Source organism: Mercenaria mercenaria, chromosome 6 (genome assembly GCF_021730395.1).
Source record: "Mercenaria mercenaria strain notata chromosome 6, MADL_Memer_1, whole genome shotgun sequence".
Classification (NCBI taxonomy): Eukaryota; Metazoa; Mollusca; class Bivalvia; order Venerida; family Veneridae; genus Mercenaria; species Mercenaria mercenaria.
Genome location: NC_069366.1, coordinates 50043806 through 50067559, shown reverse-complemented (window position 1 = coordinate 50067559; position 23754 = coordinate 50043806). Strand labels below are relative to the sequence as shown.

The window sequence follows — 23754 nt, the reverse complement described above, 5'->3', positions numbered from 1 at the left end:
GTGAACATTCTCACCAATTTTCATGAAGATCTCGTGAAAAATATAACCTCTAGAGAGGTCACAAGGTTTTTCTATTTTTCGACCTACTGACCTAGTTTTTGACGGCACATGACCCAGTTACGAACCTGACCTAGATATCATCAAGCTGAACAGTCTCACCAATTTTCATGAAGATCCATAGAGAAATATGGCCTCTAGAGAGGTCACAAGGTTTTTCTATTTTTAGACCTACTGACCTAGTTTTTGACCCCACGTGACCCAGTTTCAAACCTGACATAGATATCATCAAGATGAACCCTCTGACCAATATTCATGAAGATCTCATGAAAAATATGGCCTCTAGAGAGGTCACAAGGCTTTTCTATTTTTAGATCTACTGACCTAGTTTTTAACCCCACGTGACCCAGTTTCGAACTTGATCTAGATATCATCAAGGTTAACATTCTGACCAATTTTCATGAAGATCCATTGAAAAATATGGCCTCTAGAGAGGTCACAAGGTTTTTCTATTTTTAGACCTACTGACCTAGTTTTTGACCGCACGTGACCCAGTTTCGAACTTGACCTAGATATCATCAAGGTGAACATTCTGACCAATTTTCATGAAGATCTATTGAGAAATATGGCCTCTAGAGAGGTCACAAGGTTTTTCTATTTTTAGACCTACTGACCTAGTTTTGATCCCACATGACCCAGTATCGAACTTGACCTAGATATCATCAAGGTGAACATTCTGACCAATATTCATGAAGATCTCATGAAAAATATGGCCTCTAGAGAGGTCACAAGGTTTTTCTATTTTTAGATCTACTGACCTAGTTTTTATCCCCACGTGACCCAGTTTCGAACTTGACCTAGATATCATCAAGCTGAACATTCTGACCAATTTTCATGAAGATCCATTGAGAAATATGGCCTCTAGAGAGGTCACAAGGTTTTTCTATTTTTAGACCTAATGACCTAGTTTTTGACCCCACGTGACCCAGTTTCAAACTTGACCTAGATATCATCAAGGTGAACATTCTGACCAATATTCATGAAGATCTCATGAAAAATATGGCCTCTAGAGAGGTCACAAGGTTTTTCTATTTTTAGACCTACTGACCTAGTTTTTGACCCCACGTGACCCAGTTTCGAACTTGACCTAGATATCATCAAGGTGAACATTCTGACCAATTTTCATGAAGATCTTGTGAAATATATGGCCTCTAGAGAGGTCACAAGGTTTTTCTATTTTTAGACCTACTGACCTAGTTTTTGACAGCACGTGACCCAGTTTCGAACTTGACCTAGATATCATCAAGGTGAACATTCTGACCAATTTTCATAAAGATCCCATGAAAAATGTGACCTCTAGAGTGGTCACAAGCAAAAGTTTACGGACGCACGGACGCACGCACGCACGGACGACGGACGACGCGCGATCACAAAAGCTCACCTTGTCACTTTGTGACAGGTGAGCTAAAAATAAATTGAGGAAGGAAATTATGTTTAGGAAATACAGCAAATATTAGCAGCCACCTACCTGTGCATGCACATGCGTCAGCAAACTGATAATAAACAAATAAGTACATATTGACGTCAACATTTAATTATCAACTTGTATATTATGCATACCCACACTTATTAGTACCTATACACTTATTTACTTGTTCCATTCCAACCCACTAATAACTCTACAAAAGCTTGCTGGAAAATGTTGTTTGTAAGTGTCAACGTAACAAAAGCCCATCCTGAGTATTTTTGCCGAAGTGCTAATCACTGGGCTAAATTGCTTGGCACGTTATCTCATCTAATTTACATACAATATATCAGATAGGATCAATATGATGTTATTCAGATAAATAAATAGAATTTCAACAAATAAGCCGCACCATGAGAAAATCAACATAGTGCATTTACGACCAGCATGGATCCAGACCAGCCTGCGCATCCGCACAGTCTGGTCGGGATCCATGCTGTTCGATAAAGGTTTCTCTAATTGCAATAGGCTTTGAAAGCGAACAGCATGGATCCTGACCACACTGCATGGATGCGCAGACTGCTCTGGATCCATGCTGGTCGCAAACGTACTATGTTGGTTTTCTCATGGCGCAGCTCAAATATCTATACACCTGATTCATTTACAGACATTGTGAAGTAATTACCAGCCTGTCGCATACTTTAGAAAAACACATTATATTTACATAAACAAGCATCACTATGAGACGCAATAATGAAATATTTACAAAAAAAACCCAAAAAACATGTACATGGCATGTGATATATGTTGTATTTAAATACAGTATCAAATTTTCATTGTCTCAGACTGGATTTCAACACCAACAAAACTGTGGTATTATGAAAAGATATATCTAGTACTTATACTGTGTGATAAAACTTTTTAAATCAACGGGATTAAACTAATTTAAACTATTCTAAATGCTTGTATTGAAAAACCTAGTTGTACCTACCAGTTACTGGACCTAATCATTTATTTTTTTTGGATAACTAATGGAGCTATTAAACATCAGGTTAGAACATCGCTTTTTTTGTAAATAATTATTTAGCATTTTGTATTTTCTTATTTTAGACATTTTCATTATACTTTTATGTTATCATAGATTAGAAACATAAATAATGAGTTTCTATTGCCTAATGTCACATAATATTATTGTAATTTATGTCATAATACATAAATTTTTAAGTTTTATCCTATTATACATTTATTTATTTATTATTTTGTTGGGTTTAACGTCGCACCGACACAATTTTAGGTCATATGGCGACTTTCCAGCTTTAATGGTGGAGGAAGACCCCAGGTGCCCCTCCGTGCACTATTTCATCACGAGCGGGCACCTGGGTAGAACCACCGACCTTCCGTAAGCCAGCTGGATGGCTTCCTCACGTGAAGAATTCTACGCCCCAAATGAGGTTTCGAACCCACATCGATGAGGGGCAAATGGTTTGAAGTCAACGACTCTAACCACTCGGCCTATTATACAATTAAGTACTTTAAGTCTTCTACAACAGATCTTTAACAACACAAAGTTTCTTCGAAGGTTTGAAAATAATCAAACTAAAACAGATTTTGCAACAAAATCATACAAGAAGCCATCCAGTTAACCAATTTTAACCCTTACCCTGCTAAATTTCTATAATGAACTGGTCCATCTTTCAATTTGGACAGTACCATTAACTGTTAATAGGGGTGCTTACCTAAAAGATACTGACTGAATAGCGAACAGTGCAGATTGCCTCTAACTATCTCTTATATATTTTATAACAAATAATAAATTGCATCTAACTACTTCTTATATATTTTATAACAAATGATAAATTGCATCTAACTATCCCTTATATATTTTGTAACAAATGACATTTTAAATTTCTTATATATCTTGTAACAAATGACATTATAAATTGTATTTGATTTGTTTAAAACCTTCTTTTAAGTAACACTGGTTTGATACTTTTTCTTCAATTATAAATTCAAACATATATATTACACCAAATCCAAGCAATCATTTGAAGAAGAGGATCAAAATCACAGCCCATGGGGGTCAGTGTATACCAATAAAAGAAATTGTTCTTTGTTTCATATAAAATTAAGCTCCTTCAGATCAATTTTGATACACTTTCTAGATTTTCACTCCGTGGTAGACCTTTTTTTCAACAAGATATCCATATATTTGCTTCAAGAAAACGAAAAGAAAAAGGGGTGTTGAATAGTATGCAGTGAAATGCAAGTCATCTTAAGTAACAGGTACCCTCATATTGCCACGTTTCATAAAGTGGTCCGCAAAATAAACACACTACTTTCATTTTCAAGTATTAACAACCGGAAAACATACGCAAATATAAGCATGAAAAGTGTCTTTATCTTCTGTAAAATACATTCCACTAGTGTAATAATGCCCACTAGGCCACCGGTTTAAGTGCAAATGCGGGAAAAATGGAAAAATTAGGATCTATTTATTAGGGACTTTTCTCGACTACACCATGGAAGCACATTTTTGACTGAATTACTGCTATATTACCTTAATATCAAATCAAACTGTTAATCAAATCATACAGATAAAGTTTCTCCATTATTCATTTATACCAAATCTAGGATGGGTGAACCTATTTCACAGAAATCTCACAGGAATTCAATATGCAATAGTTCCAAAGGCCACACTGAAAGCATCAATGAAAAGTAATGAGATCCTTATTAAAATACTAATTACAGGAGGATTATGGGATAATAATACAGTTCAAAATCTCACTGCACCATCATTCTGATGTCTAACAAATTATTGTAAAAAATATAAATCGAAGATAATCCTCTTATACAACAACCATAATAAATAGACTTACAGATTTTTGTATTTGTATCTGTATGATATATATACATACATGTGATCTCCCGCGCGGGAGGGTCAAAATCCCGATTTTTTCACCTTGTCTCCCGTCTCCCGACCAAAACCATAATTCTCCCGCTTTTCAAAAAAAAAAAATCGGTATTATGACTGGGATGATAATTACCGAGGAGTGCCAAACATGTTTACACAGTAAATCAAAGTGTCACCGACTGTTGTGTATTATACATGTTTGACACACATGTAGCTGGAGGAAAGAGTTGTTTTTCACAGGTGAATTTTGATAACATGATTAATTGTTTGTTTTGATAAGGGATTAGACAAGCTGGGCCTTTTCCACCTGTCTCACCGGGCCGATTATCGGCCCATTCTCAATGCCAATTAGGCTCCATTTTTAACCAGTTTGAAGCAAAAAACTTCCAGTCATAAGAAATAATTCCCAGCTGAAATGATTTTTTGATTATTTAGAGAAAAGTTTTGTTCGATAATAAAGTCACATAAATAATTGTTGGAAAACCCAACCCATTACTATTTTTAGAAAATGAATGTTATTTCCCCTTATGCAGTTACGCCATTTTCTTCCAATGTTTACCAAATTAATTTGCTAATAAAATCGGACTTATTTCATTGAAAAATGGATGAAAACACACACTCACTGATTTGATAACATCAATCTACATTATTTTGGTAAGGGTAAATACATGTTTGATGCATTTATTTCTGTTTTTCATGTCAAATTCATTATTGATCAGTATTTTTAGACGAAAGATGGGTGGGGTAAGGAATTTACATAATTTATGAGTTGTGTTCAGACCAATTTAGAGCTTCATTTTTTTCAGTCCTCGAGTAGAATAATGTTAATGCATGTTCACCGCCATTTCAGACCTAAATTGAGACTTTGTTTCTACAAATTTAATCTGTTAAAAAAGTTTAAAGTTAGAACAGGAGGGAGCTTCTGTAAGACAGCATGCTCGACTTTTCTCAGTGATTGACTCTGAATTAAAGCTTTGCAAGTAAAAGGGGCAATTAAAGCTTTGCCAGTAAAAGGGGCAAAATAGTCAATAGCTTTGAATGTAACGGAGATATTGGACATTATATTGGACATTATATAGAACTTTAACAAAAAAATTTAAAAAGTAGCATAACTGTCAAAATTCTAATCAAGAGTTATGAGGATTGTTTCTTCTGGTGTAGACCTATGCGTAATTGTGTGGCCTAAAATGTTGGATTTTGTCTCTAAATTTTGTGTCCGCGCGCTGAATTTATGTCGATAAAAAACCTCCAGTTTTGAGACCCCAACTCCAGCTGAAAAATGGCAAACCTCCAGTTTTGGGATTCTGAACTTATCACATGTATGATATATATATATATATATATATAAATTAAACATCTTAACGCATGTGACATCATGGGAGTGGTATTACATAGAGGATACTTTATTTGTGTCAGTTTCAGATCAAATTATATTTCACTGAGTGAACACCAGTATCCTACAAGAAAAATTAATGTAAATTTTGGTGTTCAACACAGAAACAGAATGTAACAACCTTACATGTAAAACAAACAAATTGTCTTTTTATCTGATAACTTTCAACTATTTTAACCAATTAATACTCATTTTACCCCGTGCAACATCACATGGTTACAGAGTCAGGATGTCACATTTCTGTGTTGAAATATTGTCAAATAGTTCTATGATGTTTTCAAATTTTTTTTATGTTTCATTTCATTGGCACACATATATTTATGTTCAAATAGATATTCATTTACATCTAGCTCTGTTGAAGTATATTTTCCAAAGAATTTCATGTTATTAAATTTACAATTCATATTCATTCGCATTTAAGTGTAGTTCCGTACCAGTGAAAAATAAAAATGATATTTTCACTGCTTTGAAACTTTGTTTCATTGGCATAAAATTTATCAGTATTTCATTGAAAAGCATGAAATAAACTAAATGTAATAAAGCTTTGACACCAACATTGTTTTAAGCACAGGAGACGTTGGTCAAACTGACTTAGTCTATAATTAAGGTAAAGAAAGAACAAATCCAGCTGGATGGCTTCCATACATGAAGAATTCAACATCCAAAGCAACAGTGAGGTCAAGTGATTTGAAGTCAATGACCTCATCACTTTGCAAAGGAAGCCCAGCTTTCCACATTGAATTCATTAAACTTATTGACACACTGCTCGGCACAGCCTAGCATTTTATCGCGTTATTCAACTTGTTTAATAAATTCAATATGAAACAACACTCGTGTAATATGTACACATATAATGTCATCAAGTTGTAACAAGCACCTGTATGTCTACAATAATTACACATCTGCTAGAAAAACTGACAGCTTGCTACATGCAAATGCACAGGTAACTGCCAACAGCAGTATCAGAATTAAAATATAGTATTATACTTTAATAATTATGTGAATACTGCAATGCTGTGAATTTTGACTCCAAAGACAGAAATGATTCGGATTAAACCTTGTTTAAAAAAAGTGATTTCATTTTTGCAACAGAGGGCAGTTATTTCAGCTCAGTATAACATATTTTTCAAACCAAAAATTTTAAAAGCTGATGGATTTTCATCTGAAATATACCCAACTGTACATAAAATTCAGGTGAAGTTGAGACGTCTGCAAACCTGATGCGCACCTGCATAAAATACTCACAACGGTGTCATGCAGTATTTATAGATAGATAGTATTCTGTTTTGTCATCAAGAGCATATAACAAATTATTCACACCTATATAATAATCCTGGGCATAATCCCTTCTGTCAAAGACAGAAAAAACCAAGATGTACTTTAATTCAATACTTTTGTTTCATGCTGATTACATTAATAATAAGCTAGAATATGGATGTAGAAGCGCAATATTCACTTTTATTGCCACCATGGTGGACAACTATAACATGAAATTAATCAAAGTGCAATATATATATCCAATAAAATAATGTTGTTTCTCTGCTGCCAACATCAGTAATCTGTTACGGTCCACAATTACAGCAAGTTGCTACAAAAGGTTCATGCTGTTAAACACAATAACACTTTGATCAGGATTGCATAAAATCTCATTGTTGGCATTTAACTGCACATCCGACATTAAAGGTAGCAATTTACCCAAAACCACAGGAAGATCAATACAAAACTACCGTATAGCGGGTTATTTCTGTGTTCAAAATATTCTGCATTTTGGCCCAAAAAAATGTGAAACAAATTTCTGCGTGTTTAATTTCTGCGTTTTCACTTAAAAGGAAGAGAAATTTCTGCATTTTCGATGCCAAGGAGGAAGTTACTAGAAAATGTTTTTGTAAAAAAGCGCATGTCTCCCCCAATGCAAAGTCCTATAGGCAAGAAGTCAATAGGGGTCAGGAGCTAAAGTCAAAGAGACACTGATGGTTGGCTGCAATAGGGATCATCTACTTGGCATGTCCAGTCATCCCACTAAATTTCAACACTCTTGGCCTAGTGGTTCTCAAGTCACTGTTCAGGCTCCTGTGACCTTGACCTTTGATCAAGTGACCTCAAAATAAATAGGGGTCATCTACTCTGCATGTCCAATCATCCTATTCAGTTTCAACATTGTAGGTCAAGTGGTTCTCAAGTTATTTCCAAAAAATGATTTTACATGAACAGGCCACTGTGACCTTGACCTTTAATAGACTGACCCCAAAATCAATAGGGGTCATCTACTCTGCATGTTCAATCATCCTATGAAGTTTCAACATTCTGGGTCAAGTGGTTCTCAAGTTATTGATCGGAACTGGTTATCAATGTTCAGGCCCCTGTGACCTTGACCTTTAACGGAGTGACCCCAAAAACAATAGGGGTCATTTACTCTGCATGAACAATCATCCTATGAAGTTTCAACATTCTGGGTCGAGAGGTTCTAAAGATATTGATTGGAAATGGTTTTCCATGTTCAGGCCCCTGTGGCCTTGACCTTTAACAGAGTGACCCTAAAATCGTTAGGGGTCATCTACTCTGCATGACCAATCATCCTATGAAGTTTCATCATTCTAGTTCAAGTGGTTCTCAAGTTACTCACCAGAAATGGTTTTCAATGTTCGGGCCCCTGTGACCTTGACCTTTCACAGAGTGACCCCAAAATCGTTAGGGGTCATCTACTCTGCATGACCAATCATCCTATTAAGTTTCAACATTCTGGGTCAAGTGGTTCTCAAGTTATTGACCGGAAATGGTTTTCAATGTTCAGGCCCCTGTGACCTTGACCTTTAATGGAGTGACCCCAAAATTGATAGGTGTCATCTACTTTGCATGTACAATCATCCTATGAAGTTTCAACATTCTGGGTCAAGTGGTTCTCTAGTTATTGATCGGAAATGTTTTTCCATGTTGAGGCCCCTGTGACCTTGACCTTTGATGGAGTGACCCCAAAATCAATAGGGGTCAATTACTCCTTATGACCAATCATCCTATGAAGTTTCAACATTCTGGGTCAAGTGGTTCTCTAGTTATTGATCGGAAATGGTTTTCAATGTTCAGGCTCCTGTGACCTTGACCTTTGACAGAGTGACCCCAAAATCAATAAGGGTCATCTACTCTTCATGATCAATCATCCTATGAAGTTTCAACATTCTGGGTACCAAGTGGTTCTCTAGTTATTGATCGGAAATGGTTTTCAATGTTCAGGCCCCTGTGACCTTGACCTTTGATGGAGTGACCCCAAAATCAATAGGGGTCATCTACTCTTCATGACCAATCATCCTATGAAGTTTCAACATTCTGGGTCAAGTGGTTCTCTAGTTATTGATCGGAAATGGTTTTCAATGTTCAGGCCCCTGTGACCTTGACCTTTGACGGAGTGACCCCAAAATCAATAGGGGTCATCTACTCTTCATGACCAATCATCCTATGAAGTTTCAACATTCTGGGTCAAGTGGTTCTCTAGTTATTGATTGGAAATGGTTTTCAATGTTCAGGCCCCTGTGACCTTGACCTTTGACGGAGTTACCCCAAAAACAATAGGGGCCGTCTACTCCAGCAGCCCTACAACCCTATGAAGTTTGAAGGTTCTAGGTCAAATGGTTCTTCAGTTATTGCTTGGAAATGAAGTGTGACCTACGGACGGACGGACGGACGGACAGGGCAAAAACAATATGTCTCCTGTGGGAGACATAATTCCTCGCATGATCGGACGTTGTGAGAATGATAGCGTATGAAAACAATAAACTAAATTACTGGTAACTGCAGTAAAGTATCTTTGTATTTAATGAATACATTGTAGGATATAATAACTTGCAAAATGAAAAAATATAAGTTAAACAACAATAAATTATTGCAAAAACAGCAACTGCAAACTATGGTATATATATATATAACGGTTTCACTTATATAAAGGTTCCTAAAGTATACCTAGTTAAGAAGATCGCCACAAGGGATTAATAAGAATAACAAAGGTGAAATTCACTCAGTTTATTTCATTCACAAAAGAAAAACGTTTTCTGAGGGATTAACACTTATGACTTTAATTGACCGTCACACCTAATTATCATGATTATACCATTATCGGTAATTGTTAGTTTGCTACGGTAATTTTCAATAATTAGACCAGGTCATTGTGAACTTCGGATTACCTCGGGTAACATAGCGTGAAACAACGTTGGTGAAATAAAAAATGCAGATTTTTTGCGTTTTAAATTTTTGCTGGATGAATATTCTGCAGGAAATACTTTTGCAATTCTACCGAGAGACTGCAGAAACGCAGAAATATTGCCCCGCAGAAATAACCCGCTATACGGTATACATTTTCTTGAAGTTCTTCTTACCTAAAAGAAGAAAATATATAGTTTGCCTATGTAAAGTAGATCACCTAACATTTTTGATGATCAAGAAATTACAAAAACTCCTGTCTTAAAAACATGCTATCTTTATTCTTAGTGAAATTCTGACACCATAATTTTGTTTTATAAGCCAATAAAGTTGCAGGAGGCAGAAAAAATATTCTGTATCTTTGTCAATAAGATTTAAACAAATTTCAAATAATGATACCGTCTGTATTCCAAGAAATTTTTAGGCCTATTTCAATTCACAAAGATGTCTGGGGTCAAACAGAACTGGTCTAAAACTTCGGGAAAAAACATCATACAAACATTTTAAGAGTTTTAACCATTCAGCACAGATTATAGCTTAAAAGCACACAAACAGTGACTGTAATTTTTTATCTAAGTGTTTTCAAGGGCAACCTTATTTTCCTTCAACAAAGATTATCATTAAATGGAGATAATAACAAAATTCCTCCATGTCAAATTTTATCACAGGAGACTGAAATTCTATCACACGCTAACACTATTGGTCACCTATATAAATCTGCTATCCATATATATATATATATATATAAACCCAATGCTTTTTTTTTCATTAGCCTCAAATTTCCGGAGATGCAGTTTTCTCAATACTGTCAATCACACACTTCAGGTTTAGATTGCATGAGCTTTATTGCAGGATCCAGAAATAAAATGCCAAATTATTCTTTAGATTTGTATGAAAATCAATGCTTCTTTTTGCTAAATCACTGGGACAATGCCACTACGTAATTGCAAAATGAGAAAAAAATTACCTCCCTTACCAGGACTCATGCACCAAAGTTAATATGATCACGCAAGAAAATGCTTTAAAAGTTGAAAGAATATATTAAAATAATGCATTCTCTTCAAAATAGCAACAATAAAACAAGTGTATAGTTTACGGCCTTTAAGGTAAAATGTTTCAAAACTGAATTAGTTATTTAGCCTTTTTGATTCTACTGCGACAAAACACATCATAAAATTCAACTTTGACCTATTTTCTCTATATAAATGAATCCATTCCTCAAAATCCTTACATTTTCTCCACAGAACAGGGTAATATCAACGGGGGGGTAATAAGGTCAGATTTGTATTTTCCAGTATTATCTCCCTTGAAATACAGGGTTGTATGGTTGTTGGAGTAAATATGAACTGCAGTGTCAAAAGGCGAAATGCATTATCATAGAACATTTTGATTGATAAGTGATGTTTGGACACAGTACTGTCCTTTGACAATGGAACATACTGAAGTTATGGACTGCAAAAGCAAAAATTCACTGGAGATATTCAAGTGTAATCCTTAGACTCAATGTCTTACTATTGTAAATATTTGTGCCAACTTACAGTCAGGTTTTCAGGTCAGCAATGTTTTTGTACTTTTAATAATGGAATGGTCCATTATTTAGGTAGCGTTATTCAGTACTATTACAGCGGTTCACCTAAATACGGCAAGGTAAATCATGCTGATTTCCCTAATAAGCAGACCAGTCTATAAACTGAACTCTCAAAATTTATGTCAAAATTAAATAATGTTGTACAAAAATATTTCCTGTATTGAAACGTTTTAAAGAAGAAAAATCGTAATTATCACACGTTATCGTTTGAGTTATCGTGCGGGATTTATATATTATCTGAATCTTCATCTATGTAAACAAAATAAGTTATAGACTTGACAACAAAAATGTAAAATCTCTGACCTCTAAGCCTGACATAAACCTTTGTAAGTTTTAGATTTAACCTTTAGTCTGCTGGCGGCAAGTTATTCTGCCTTTGTGAACAGTGCAGACCAAGATCAGCCTGCACAAATTTTTAGTGAACACCCCTTCAAATAATAAATGGAACTGCCCAAACTGAATGATAGACCAATTCATTTTAGAAATTAAGCAGGGTAAAGGCTAATAATAACAAGCAACACATTCTCTACTAATAAATAATATTAATGCAAATTCATATAAATATTCATCCATTTATACAAGCCATAGCTGTAAAACTTTGACCTCCAAAGCTGACCTTGATCTTTTCAGCTAAGGTGATCGGTCTTGACAGGTACATATGCATTCAAACACTGACTTTTGTGTTAATAATTTCTTTTCTATCTGTAGGTTGTGATGGACCACTGCAATAGTACAATCGTTGACAACATATCATCATCGTCATCACAGCGAAATGGGTCAGAGTCTATATCTGATGAGGCGGAATTGGAGAAGCTTATTACGTACTACACGATGGAGATCGGTGTGCCAATAGTGTGTGCATTTGGAATGATAGGAAATCTGCTCAATTTCATGGTGCTTACACGTGAAAAAATTAGTCGTTCATTAACAAAAATGGAGAAATCGGCCCACATTGGCTTAATTGGTCTTGCGATTTCTGACTTCATGTTCTGCCTCTTGGCTTTCATCTACACACGAATTGAGTATCATTCAGAGTACGCGGAGTTATCTGGAGTATTGTATTTTCACTGGTTAGGTGGACCACTTATAACATGGTTCATTGTGACAAGCACTTGGCTGACGGTGGCGATGGCCGGAGAGCGCTATCTAGCCGTATGTCATCCATTTAAAGCAAGGAAACTGATATCGTTAAAGAAGACTCGGATTATTATTGCTGTAGTGTACTTTGTATGCTTAGGATTAACCATTCCCATCGGTTTTGAGAAGATTATTAAAGACCATTTGGACTGTGTAGGGCAAACTTATTATAAAATCGAGCCGAGACCAGAATTTACTGACTCCGTTGTCGTGATACGAAGACTTGTTTGGGCTATACTATTTGACTTTATTCCATGTATAGCTCTGTTGTATTTCAATGTATGCCTAATTTATAAAATCCATAATGCTAAAACGCTCAGAAAGGCAATGGCACCAGCTCAAAAAAATGAAGTTCTTCTTACAAAATACCCACGTGAGCTATTCTCTTACAATTCTAACAGTATGTCATCAAATGTCTCCGGGAAAGACAGACATGCTCATTCTTTTATGCACTATTCTCCATCACATCAGAAAAATCAACATTCAGCTCACGGTCCACATCGGTCGTACAGCAATAAAAGCTGGCGATACAGTCCACGGCAATCGCTCACAATGAACGCAACACCTCAAAAGAAACAAATGCGAGCAAGGAGACGGCAAACAGATAATGCCTTAAACAGTGTTACTGCAACCCTTGTTGCTGTGGTTGTTTTATTCTTAATTCTAGTCTCGCCTTCAGAGATCTTGAAATTCATTTACCAGATCGGAGGCGGTAGTAACACTAACACGTACAAAATCATACAAAGTATTACGAACCTAATGCAAGCAATCAATTTTTCGGTGAATTTTGTGCTTTATTGTGCTGTGAACAAGTCATTTAGAAGTAGTCTTGCTGTGATTTTCTGTTTCTTTTGCAGACGTGGACGCCATACGTTCAAACTTAGATCATTAGAGCGTGCCTACTGTCACAAAATGGAATTCTCAGAGTCAGAGTCTTAAGGCAAATTACTAAAAATATGACAGCATCTTCGGAAGTGATGCACTAGGATTCCAATAAATTGTGAAAAATTTTCACAAATACTTGGTAATGATTTCCACGGTGACACGGTGATAAATTTCATTAAAGGCTGATAGAAGCCGATGACAAGAATCAAAATGAAGTATTGTGTTGTGAAGCAAATGTGAAATGTTGTTATAAAATGTTATTATTTGAGTATGACTATGAGAATATGGTAAAAATGAGTACATATACATGTATAAACTAAATGTGACACACATTATAAATCAATATTACAAATCAATTAATACTGTCTCATTTTGTGTTAATAAAAGTCTTGGAACTTAAAAATCACATTCAGCCTGTGCTTTGTTCACCTGGAAATAGTACCAAGTTGTTCCCTTATTGAAATATTTAAAGAGTTTGTTGATTTTCCAGACCAACACCTGCTTCAAGAAACTCAATAATGCCCCACCCACATTAGAAACACAATAGTTGATCATTCTGGACACATTAAAACTGAAAATAGACATGACATGCAATGAAAGTATATCAAGTTTTCTCCAGAAAACTTATAGGCCCAAATGAGTGCAAGTCGCTCACCAGAGGAGTTTGGTGGACACTGCGTAAGAACTGCTGGAGTCAAGCAGACAACTTCAGTGGACACTGCCTGCCAGCTCCCACCTGTCTCTGCAGGTGATAACATAATATGTTCTGTTTCATTGGCATTTAAAAAGGGCCACAATTCCAGAAATAAAACTGGTCATGAAAGTCCCAAAAATCCATTATAAGTTGATGATGAATACCAAATTTCAATTCTACTGGATGCAAACTGTAGGAGTGGAGTTCACAAGAAAGTGCAACCAATGAATGCACATATAAAGGGATGGACAGAAAGTTCAAACACTTTTATCCCTTCCGGGTCTTCAACACTGCACAGGGCATAAAACAGGAGGAAACAATGTATAATAATGAAGTGTTTCTGGCAGAAACCAAGAGATAAAACTGGCCTTATCAAAAGGTTTTCTAGTAACTTTATTTTAACTGCTTAGCTCTAAATGGAGAAATATCACTTCTTACTGTTGTAGATGAATATGATATGATTTAGTATAACCCCTGTTAATTCTGGATCAAAGAAATACATACATGTTAAATGATTTTTATTCCATTGAAATGGGTTGGGCAGCAGCAACTTCTATTGAATTGGGAGACCTAAAAATGACCCTACAGATCAACTTTAATGGAAATCCATCAAGTAGTTCAATGGAAGTTGTTTAAAGGTATTTTTATTGCTGGCTCTAGCAGCCCCTAAAAGGGACCAGACTCCCTCATTTGAATTTTTTGTTCAGAAAGGACCTAATGACACTATAGATCAAGTTTGATGAAGATCCATCAAATGGTTCATGAGAAGAAATTGCTAACTTTACCTCTAGAAGTAGATCATTCTTGTTATGTCATTCTGATAATTTGTCATGAATTATTAAGTATCAGAACAGACATAAAGTAGGGTTGGGATAGGGAGCTTAATAATAAAATACAAATTTACACAAAAGGGCCAGAGGTTATTTAAGAGTTAGGTCCAGGTTTTGGAACATCACCAAATCATAGAAAGAAAGAGTTGTTTTACATGAAAATTAAACAGCATATAAAACATAATTATATAGAAGTCTACAAAAGAATCATCAATTTGCTCACATATGTATTGAATTCTGGAAAGGGACTGCAAGAAGAGGCCATACATACTTCAGAACAGTTCAATGCTTTTATATAAACACTCACCATTTTTAATGAACAATTTCTGTTATTATGTCTTTGTTTTGATGCAATTGCAATAATGTCCCAGTGCTTAAACTTCACACAACTAGGTTAAACATCGATTTGAACAATTAATTTTTTTTGTTTCTTTACAAATGGCATTCTTTTATAAAGGGGGACAACTTTTGAGACTAATGTAAGTATCCAATGGTACAAGACAGTAAGGTAAAACATGTATTAGAGAGGTAGATTGTAGGTAAAAATGTTGTTCCTTTACCAAACGTTTATGTGATTTGGTGATATACTGCTAAACTTTAACTTTTCCCCAAAACTTTACAGAAGCTGCATTGAAGTATGAAACAATGTCCTATAATAAATACCACATGGTCCTCTGAATTTTATACCATACATCAATCATTCAGTTTGTGCGAGTACAATTATTCTTTCCTAACTGAGGCGACTTTCTGGCTGAACACGCTCTGTGGATAACATATTACTAAACCTGAGGATGGAAAAGTGGCTTTGTTGAAACATGCCAATAAACTTTTTTGTCACAAAGGTTAACATACGTTGTTACCTTCGAATGCATGGTCAATATGTGAAAACAAACCCCATTGCGACCCTCTAATTGTGCACAACAAACAGACACGGCAACCAATATTTTACAAGTTGATCCTTATATATTTATATAGATGTGCCCTAGAAGGAACTTTTGCTATACTTTAACTTGTATTAAATAGTATAGTTGGTAAAGTGGCCGTTAAAAAAAACATGTTAAATTTAAATATCTCATTTTGCTCAATAACAGAGCTAATATTCATTTGATTTCAATATAATTAACTTCTAAAGAAGCCAGATGGTTGTTAAATTGATCTATGTCTCCATTTTATGGTTAACAAACAATCTTGTAGACATTAACAAGCACAAAACAATTGATACTGTCTCAACAACTTGAAATCCATTATATAACCACCATAAAATCTGGAGCACTACTCTCTAAGAGAATAAACAGGACCTTATAACAGACTGGCATTTCTAAGGGACAAACAATTTTTATTAGCATCTCCTTATGGCAAAAAATACAACAGGTTATTTACCAAATTCCGGTGTTACTTCCCCTTATCGGTACAGTAGATTGTTTAATGATATTCCTGCACAGGGGGCTGGTTAAATAATTTACCTTTCAAAACCCTTTATTCTGGGTAGGGAATCTGGTTGGGAATTGATGATCAAAGTACTGAAAGTACAGAAAGGCTGGCTACCACAAAACACTAAATAACTGTGTGGGAAACCTGTTTGCAAAAACTGAAATATTATGGGTTTTCCGTATCAAACTAAGGCGAGCATAGGGTACTGTTGAGAGGAAACACCTTAATTAACTTGAGAAAGGTAGTGTTAGGATATTAAGACCATAGCTGGTGAAAAACACATACTGTGAAATCATTTAAATTCACTGGCATGAAATTTCGCTCAAACATGAAAAAGGACTGTTTCGCGCAGGCTTTAATTCGCGCATTTTCAATTTTAAAAATGAAAAATAGAATAAAATAATAATAATAGCGCGGTCTAAAATTCGCGCATCGGTCCTGGCGCGAAATACACGAAAATTCGTCCTACGGGAATATAAAAATGATTTCACAGTAGTGTTTGATTCTTAGGGGATAACACAATTAGTGAGACAAACAGAACGTAATTCTTCCTTGGGAATCTGATAAAATAGAGACGAAATAAAACTTATAGACAACAAAGACAAGGAACACAATTGAGCACCATCTTGTATGTGTGTGTGTGTTCGAGTTTAACGTCTTTTTCAACAATTTTTCAGTCATATAAACAACCCTGTCTACTTGTAGCAGTGAGCACAATGCCCAACTTTAAAGTGCTGCCTAACTGGAATATCACGCCGTAGACACGTGGCATTATACCCAACCCAGTCACATTATACTGACACCAGCCTGACCTGTCCTAGCACTATCCTCTTAATGCTGAGCGCCAAGCAAGGAAATTACTAGTACCATTTTTTACATCTTTGGTATGACATGGCCGGGGATCGAACCCACGACCTCCCGCACTCAAAGCGGACATATCAAACACATTGGTAAATTTAAACCGTTTATGCTGCATTTGTATCCTTATGCTTGGTCTCCACCACGGTTCCAAAAACAACTCTTAAAACCCAAGTTGAGTCATTGACTTTAATATAGACTTGCATATAAATAAGTAATTTTTTGTAGAAAAAAAGATCATATTAATATACCGAGAAGCAATGACATGTTTAGGAAACTGTCCAAAGGACAATGAAACTGCTTACAATGGGTACAAATGAGAGACGTATTGCAGAGCAATACAAGACTTCCTACAGGTTAAGAACATTGCAAAGGAAAATGAGGTATTATAAAGAATAATAACTAGAAACAGAGGAACTAAAAAGGAAAAGGTAAAGAATGTGACAACAATTACCCTACGTTGCCAAATTAAGTCTCTGTTTATGTATAAAGTCTCGACTTTAACTCTTGAACTTTGATAATGATATTGCATATTTTGGCATTGATTTGGTAAATTAAGTCAATGCTAATATATGTATGTAAAGAAGCTCACTGCTCTTACTCATGATTTTTATAATGCCATTTTACTTTTAACAAGAAACATCTTTAAACAAGAGCACCGCCTTGCGGGTGCTGACGCTCATCTGATTTTTTTGTGTAATAGAAATATTGTCCTACCCATGATTTTCTAAGTCTAAAAAGGGCCATCATTCTTGCAAAAAGCAGGATAGAGTTATGTTTCTTGATGTACAGTGTCCACTTATGATGGTGAAAAGCTGTTGCAAGTTTTAAAGCAATAGCTTTGATAGTTTATGAGAAAAGTTGACTTAAACATAATACTCAACCAAGAAAATGATTTTCTAAGTCCAAAAGGGGCAATAATTATTGCAAAAAGCAGGATGGAGTTATGTTGCTTGCTGTACAGGGTCAGCTTATGATGGTGAACAAGTGTTGCAAGTTTCAAAGTATAGCTTTGATAGTTTAAAGGAGAAAAAGTTGACCTAAACATAAAACTTAACCAAGAAATCTGATATTTTCTAAGTCCAAAAGGGGCCATAAATCTTGCAAAAAGCAGGACGGAGTTATGTTTCTTGCTATACAGGGTCAACTTATGATGGTGAACAAGTGTTGCAAGTTTTAAGCAATAGCTTTGATAGTTTAGGATAAAAGCTGACCTAAACATAAAACTTAACCAAGAAAACTGATTTTCTAAGTCCAAAAGGGGCAATAAATCTTGCAAAAAGCAAGATGGAGTTATGTTTCTTGATGTACAGGGTCTGCATTATGATGGTGAACAAGTATTCCAAGTTTCAAAGCAATAGCTTTGATAGTTTAGGAGAAAAGTTGACCTAAACATAAAACTTAACCAAGAAATCTGATATTTTCTAAGTACAAAAGGGGCCATAAATCTTGCAAAAAGCAAGATGGAGTTATGTTTCTTGCTATACAGGGTCAGCTTATGATGGTGAATAAGTATTCCAAGTTTCAAAGCAATAGCTTTGTTAGTTTAGGAGAAAAGCTGACCTAAACATAAAACTTAACCAGGCAACGCCGACGCCGACGCCGACGCCGACAACCGCTCAAGTGATGACAATAACTCATCATTTTTTTTCAAAAAATCAGATGAGCTAAAAAGATGGTCTGTGAACTGTAACAAGACAAGAAGTTTATGAGGTTTTCATATCATCAGTTTTGTGTTATTCTATCATCTATCTAACATTTTGCAAATAGCAAAACTAAACACGATATTTTAACAATTTAAATGGTTTTCTTTTAATTTTTCACAAAGGTTTCGTAAGGTGCAACTTTTCTTTCTTTTTTTCTACAACAGCAGTGGTCTGGAAGACACTTCTATATCTAGAAGACTTTAATCGATAATCGATCAGCTAATCACACCCTTACCATGTGATACAACTGTATTCAGCTCTCTCTATTAATTGATAACTCTTGATGTTTGAACAGGGTTTTATTATATTTATTAAATTTATTATCATTTTTAGCGTTGCACAATCAACAGAATGAAACAGGTATGCCCATGGGCAGAATGTCAAGCCCGCCAGCTGTCAAGTGTGATCTTGACCTTAGACCTAGTTCTTGCTCATGACACTCTGTCTCATAATGGTGAACATTCATGTCAAGTTACATCAAAATCTCAAAATGCATGAAGAAGAAATGCTCCAGACAAACTTCAATTTGACCTTTGACCTCCAACTGTGACTTTGACCTTTGAGATAGGAACATGGGGTTTGTGCATGACACTCCTTCTCATTGAGGTAAACATTCATGCCAAATATAAACAAGATTGGTCCATGCATGTCGAAGTTATGGTCCGGACAAAATCGGACAGATGCACGCACGTACACCGAAATGCTGAACTTTTTCTATCTTCTCCTAAATTCATTTATTTTCAGCTGCAACCATAATGGACTTAGACATGCAATTCTTTTAGATGAAACACAGGTTTCTAAATACAACCATCAGCCTTGCAACAAAATGGCTTTTTCACATGAAAGAAATAATTCAACCATCCCTATACAACTTAAACCTACAATTTGAGATAGGTATCCGAGATCTTGATCTCTGTGGACCAGCTTCATTAATACTAAATGGCATTTTCATGAATATTGCCGAGTTGGACTGCATTTGGAAAATGTAATTATTGAAATTAAAAATACACCTGTTTTTTTTCTCCTTTCCTCTAGAAATCTATATATTTTCAGGTAAATAAGAAAGATCCTGAGAATGATAAATTATCTAAAGTAGTGACAGGAATGTCTAACAAAGAAATAAAAGAAATTGATAATGATGTAACATGCCATGTCTGTAATTGTTTGTGTACCTATTAAATATACTTAACTCAACAGAAAGTAGCAGGCAGGTCCCTCAGGAACCATTTTGTTTTCTTACATTAAATTGATACCAGAAAAGCTCAGATATATAATGTATGAATTAGCTGGCTTTTTTTTCTTTTTTTTTGTAATATTTTTCCAAAGACATTAAGAAAGAAATGTTGCACAATGAACAGCAACAAATGTTAGTATTTTCACTTGGACCAAAGTGATTCAAACATCTAACCCACCCCCATCGCCCACCTGAGACCCAACTTCAAAAACTACTTTGCTAGCACCACTTGTTCCCCCATCCCACCCCTCTTCAAAAACTACTTCCTGGGTGCTTAAAAACCTATTTGATTATGTTCAAGCTTAGGGTCAGGGTAACAACTATATTTTTCTCAAATAACACCACTCTTTTTTTGTTTTTGAAATCCTATATATCTGAGCTTTTCTGGTATCAACAAAAGTATATAACACTTGTTAAGAGTTCGAAGGAAATCTAAGAAAAGACATTTGATTTGGAAAAGTTGACCTGAACATTAAAACAAGATGCAAAACTTGACACAGCACTATAACGAATTGCCTTTCAACAGGCTAAATAGTTACTCCAACACCAATAACAACTTACTTTTAAGCAATAGGAAGTCTGTTAAAAACCTGACTTTTAGAATAACCGGATGGAATAAAAGGTTTACAGGAGGGGTGGCCTGGTAAAATGAATTAAATCCATTCCTCTGTGCATGAGTAAATGAATGTAAAACCAAATTAAGTTGAAAAGGGGACAATAACTCAATCAAATATGCACTGACACAAACAAATGGTGAGCCAAATGACATTTGATTGAGTTATTGTAAATGTACCTCCTAAAAATTCCTACTAAGGTATACAAAGCTGAAACAGAGGGAAAGACAATAACTTTTATCCCACCCAAAAAATAAATAAACAAACTGAAGCAGTCAGCTTCAAAGAACAACTATTTCTCAGTTTCTTATGCAAGTCACTTATTGACTGTGACGTGAAATCAATGTGACAGAAACTCCCCATAATGATTTCATGACTTTCCTTTTTTCCCTCAAGAGTATTTAATTATGAGCCAACAAATCACTTTCAACTAGATAAATAGACCATAAATTGTTGCTAAGTGACCAATTACGGAAGTGAAAACAACGAAACACTCTCCGTATTTGGACAATAATGACATATGTTTTACACTTTTGTTGATTAATTGCTACCAGGCAGTAATTGTTTTGTACTCCCAAGAAACAGTCACTTCGGGAATAAAAGATTACAGTTCAATCCTAGAAACACATCCATCATGGGTCTCCATTCTGGCTGACAATTTGTTACCTACAAAAACATAAATTTCCGGAAGAAAAGTAAATTTTCTTGGATTTTCTAGAAATTGCATTGCACTTTCATCTTAAGCTTTTTTTCCTATTCCAGCTTTCATGAAAGATGCTGAAGTTATTTTGTTTTATTTTTACATTATTCACTTCAATAAAATGGTCTAATTTGCTTTTAAGGATTGCTTTAGATTTAAGATATAAAAATCCCTAATATAGCCTGAAATGTAGGTTCACGAAATTGAATACTGGTAGTGGCCATAGGTATTTTACTAAATACCAACACAAGTCTCCCAGGTTATGCCTTGCCAATGTTGACTAACCATGCCATTGCTTTGCACAGACTTTACTGACAAAATTCTTTGACTTTTCCATCTCTTCAGTTTTCCGTGACAATTTACATATTGACAGAATGCTTAACAGTCCATCAGCTTAGCTCAACAGGGACAGTGAAGATTTACAGAAAGTGGGGTCTTGAGTTCTGCATCTCCTGGTAAGGCGTATGTTCTCTGTGACAAATGACAAGAGCTCCGCAAAGCGGGCAATATATGCCCAAAGGGTTACATCAGAGGATGGGAGCAAAATTTAAAGAACTTGACTGTTGAAGCCTAAAGAACAGGAACAACAAAGGGAAGAAATTCCAAAAAAGTCCACAGAAAATCCTTACCAGGTACAGGTATGTCAAAATACACCTAAAAATTGGAGGTACCATCCATGTTGTACCACAGAAAAGTGGTCTCGGTTTTTCCCTAAGGCCAGTAATAAAAAAGTTTCAAAATATGCTATTTATAGTAACATAAAAGGGAAGTAATTAAAAAAAAAGTTATTGTAAGTGAACAAAAAAGGGATCTGCCAAAAAAAAACAAGAGCACTGTAATGCAGAGCAATATACACAAAGCAAAGTCATATAAGACCTTTGACCCCTAAGTGTGACCTTGACCTTGAAGCGAGTCATCCAAAACATGCGCTCTGCATGTCGTCTCGGTGTGGTGAACATTTGTGCCAAGTTTCTTTGAAATCCTTCAAGTAGTTCAAGAGTTACAGAGCAGACATGAAACAAACTGATATGACCTTTGACCCCTAACTGTGACCCTGACCTTGAAGCAAGACATCCAAAACATGTGCTCTGCATGTCATCACGGTGTAGTGAACATTAAATTTTGTGTCAAGTTTCTTCGAAATCCTTCAAGGGGTTCAAGAGTTACAGAGCGGACACAAAATTGCTAACAGATGGACGGACAGACAGACACCTGGGGTATAACATAATATGTTCCTGTAGGCATATAATAAAAGACATTGAGTCTGAAATCACTTGTCCACCTCTGAATCCAAGTTTTCAACAAACCAGTATTTGGGACTGTGACTCACACTAAGCTCCTAAGTTACCCTGATAGCCATGTTGTTTTTAATAAGACAGAATGATTTGAAGGAACTTAGTTGAAGGACACCTGAGGAACATACTGAAATCAAGCTAGCAGTTTCAGAGAATATTTTTAAAGATTTACATATGGACACATACATGTGGGAAAACTAGCCCCACCTCCCTGAGGCCATGTCTCTTAACAGAATGGATTTGGAACAGGGTCACCCAAGGAACACTGCTTTGAAATTGTTCTGAAATCAGGCCAGCAATCTGAGAGAAAATTTTCCAAGTTTTCCATATAGCCATACAGAGAAAACTAATCCAGCCCCTTGGCGGTCAAGTTTTTAACAAAACACATCTGCAGGAATTTGATAGAGGGTCACTCAATGAACACTTCTGTGAAATTATTTCTAAATTTTAAAAACAGGACCACATTTATACAGAGCTGACAAAAAAATATAAATCAAGCAAAAATTTCATACTTAGAAATTCTTGTCTCCAAAATCTCTAACACATAGCTTAAAGTTAATAAATCTGCCATATCACAGGCATTGCCAAATTAGTTCATATAATCTGAAGTCTTAGAAAGCTTTGTACCAACACTGATATTTATTTACTGCAGGGTATTATGGTCAGTTTCAGGAAATATTTTCCCTATTAAACACTTTTAAGTGTTCTTTTCTACTTTTCCTGTGGATAAAATCTACTTAATGACACTTAAGTGCTTTTAACTTTTACTAAAAAGAAGTTATTACCCAAATGGTGAAGCTTCTCCATCACTGTAAGACTTATTATTAA

At 35.4% G+C, this 23754-nt stretch overlaps 2 protein-coding genes across 7 annotated transcripts in view; one reads left to right on the top strand and one right to left on the bottom strand.

The window, feature by feature from the left end:
• The window catches only part of LOC123548929 (mu-type opioid receptor-like), a 107253-nt gene extending 92480 nt beyond the window's left edge, over positions 1–14773 (top strand). For 2 of the 3 annotated variants that reach the window (XM_053545870.1, XM_053545869.1), the window contains one exon: positions 12251–14773. In XM_053545870.1, the coding sequence (XP_053401845.1) occupies positions 12257–13618 (1362 nt within the window). In that variant the 5' untranslated portion in view covers positions 12251–12256 and the 3' untranslated portion in view covers positions 13619–14773. Of the gene's footprint in view, positions 1–2413; positions 2514–12250 lie in introns of those variants that run through there. The other variant, XM_045336586.2, reaches the window with a different exon arrangement.
• The window catches only part of LOC123548927 (ATP-dependent DNA helicase Q4-like), a 361389-nt gene that overhangs the window by 210668 nt on the left and 126967 nt on the right, over positions 1–23754 (bottom strand). The gene's annotated exons all lie outside the window — the stretch shown is intronic.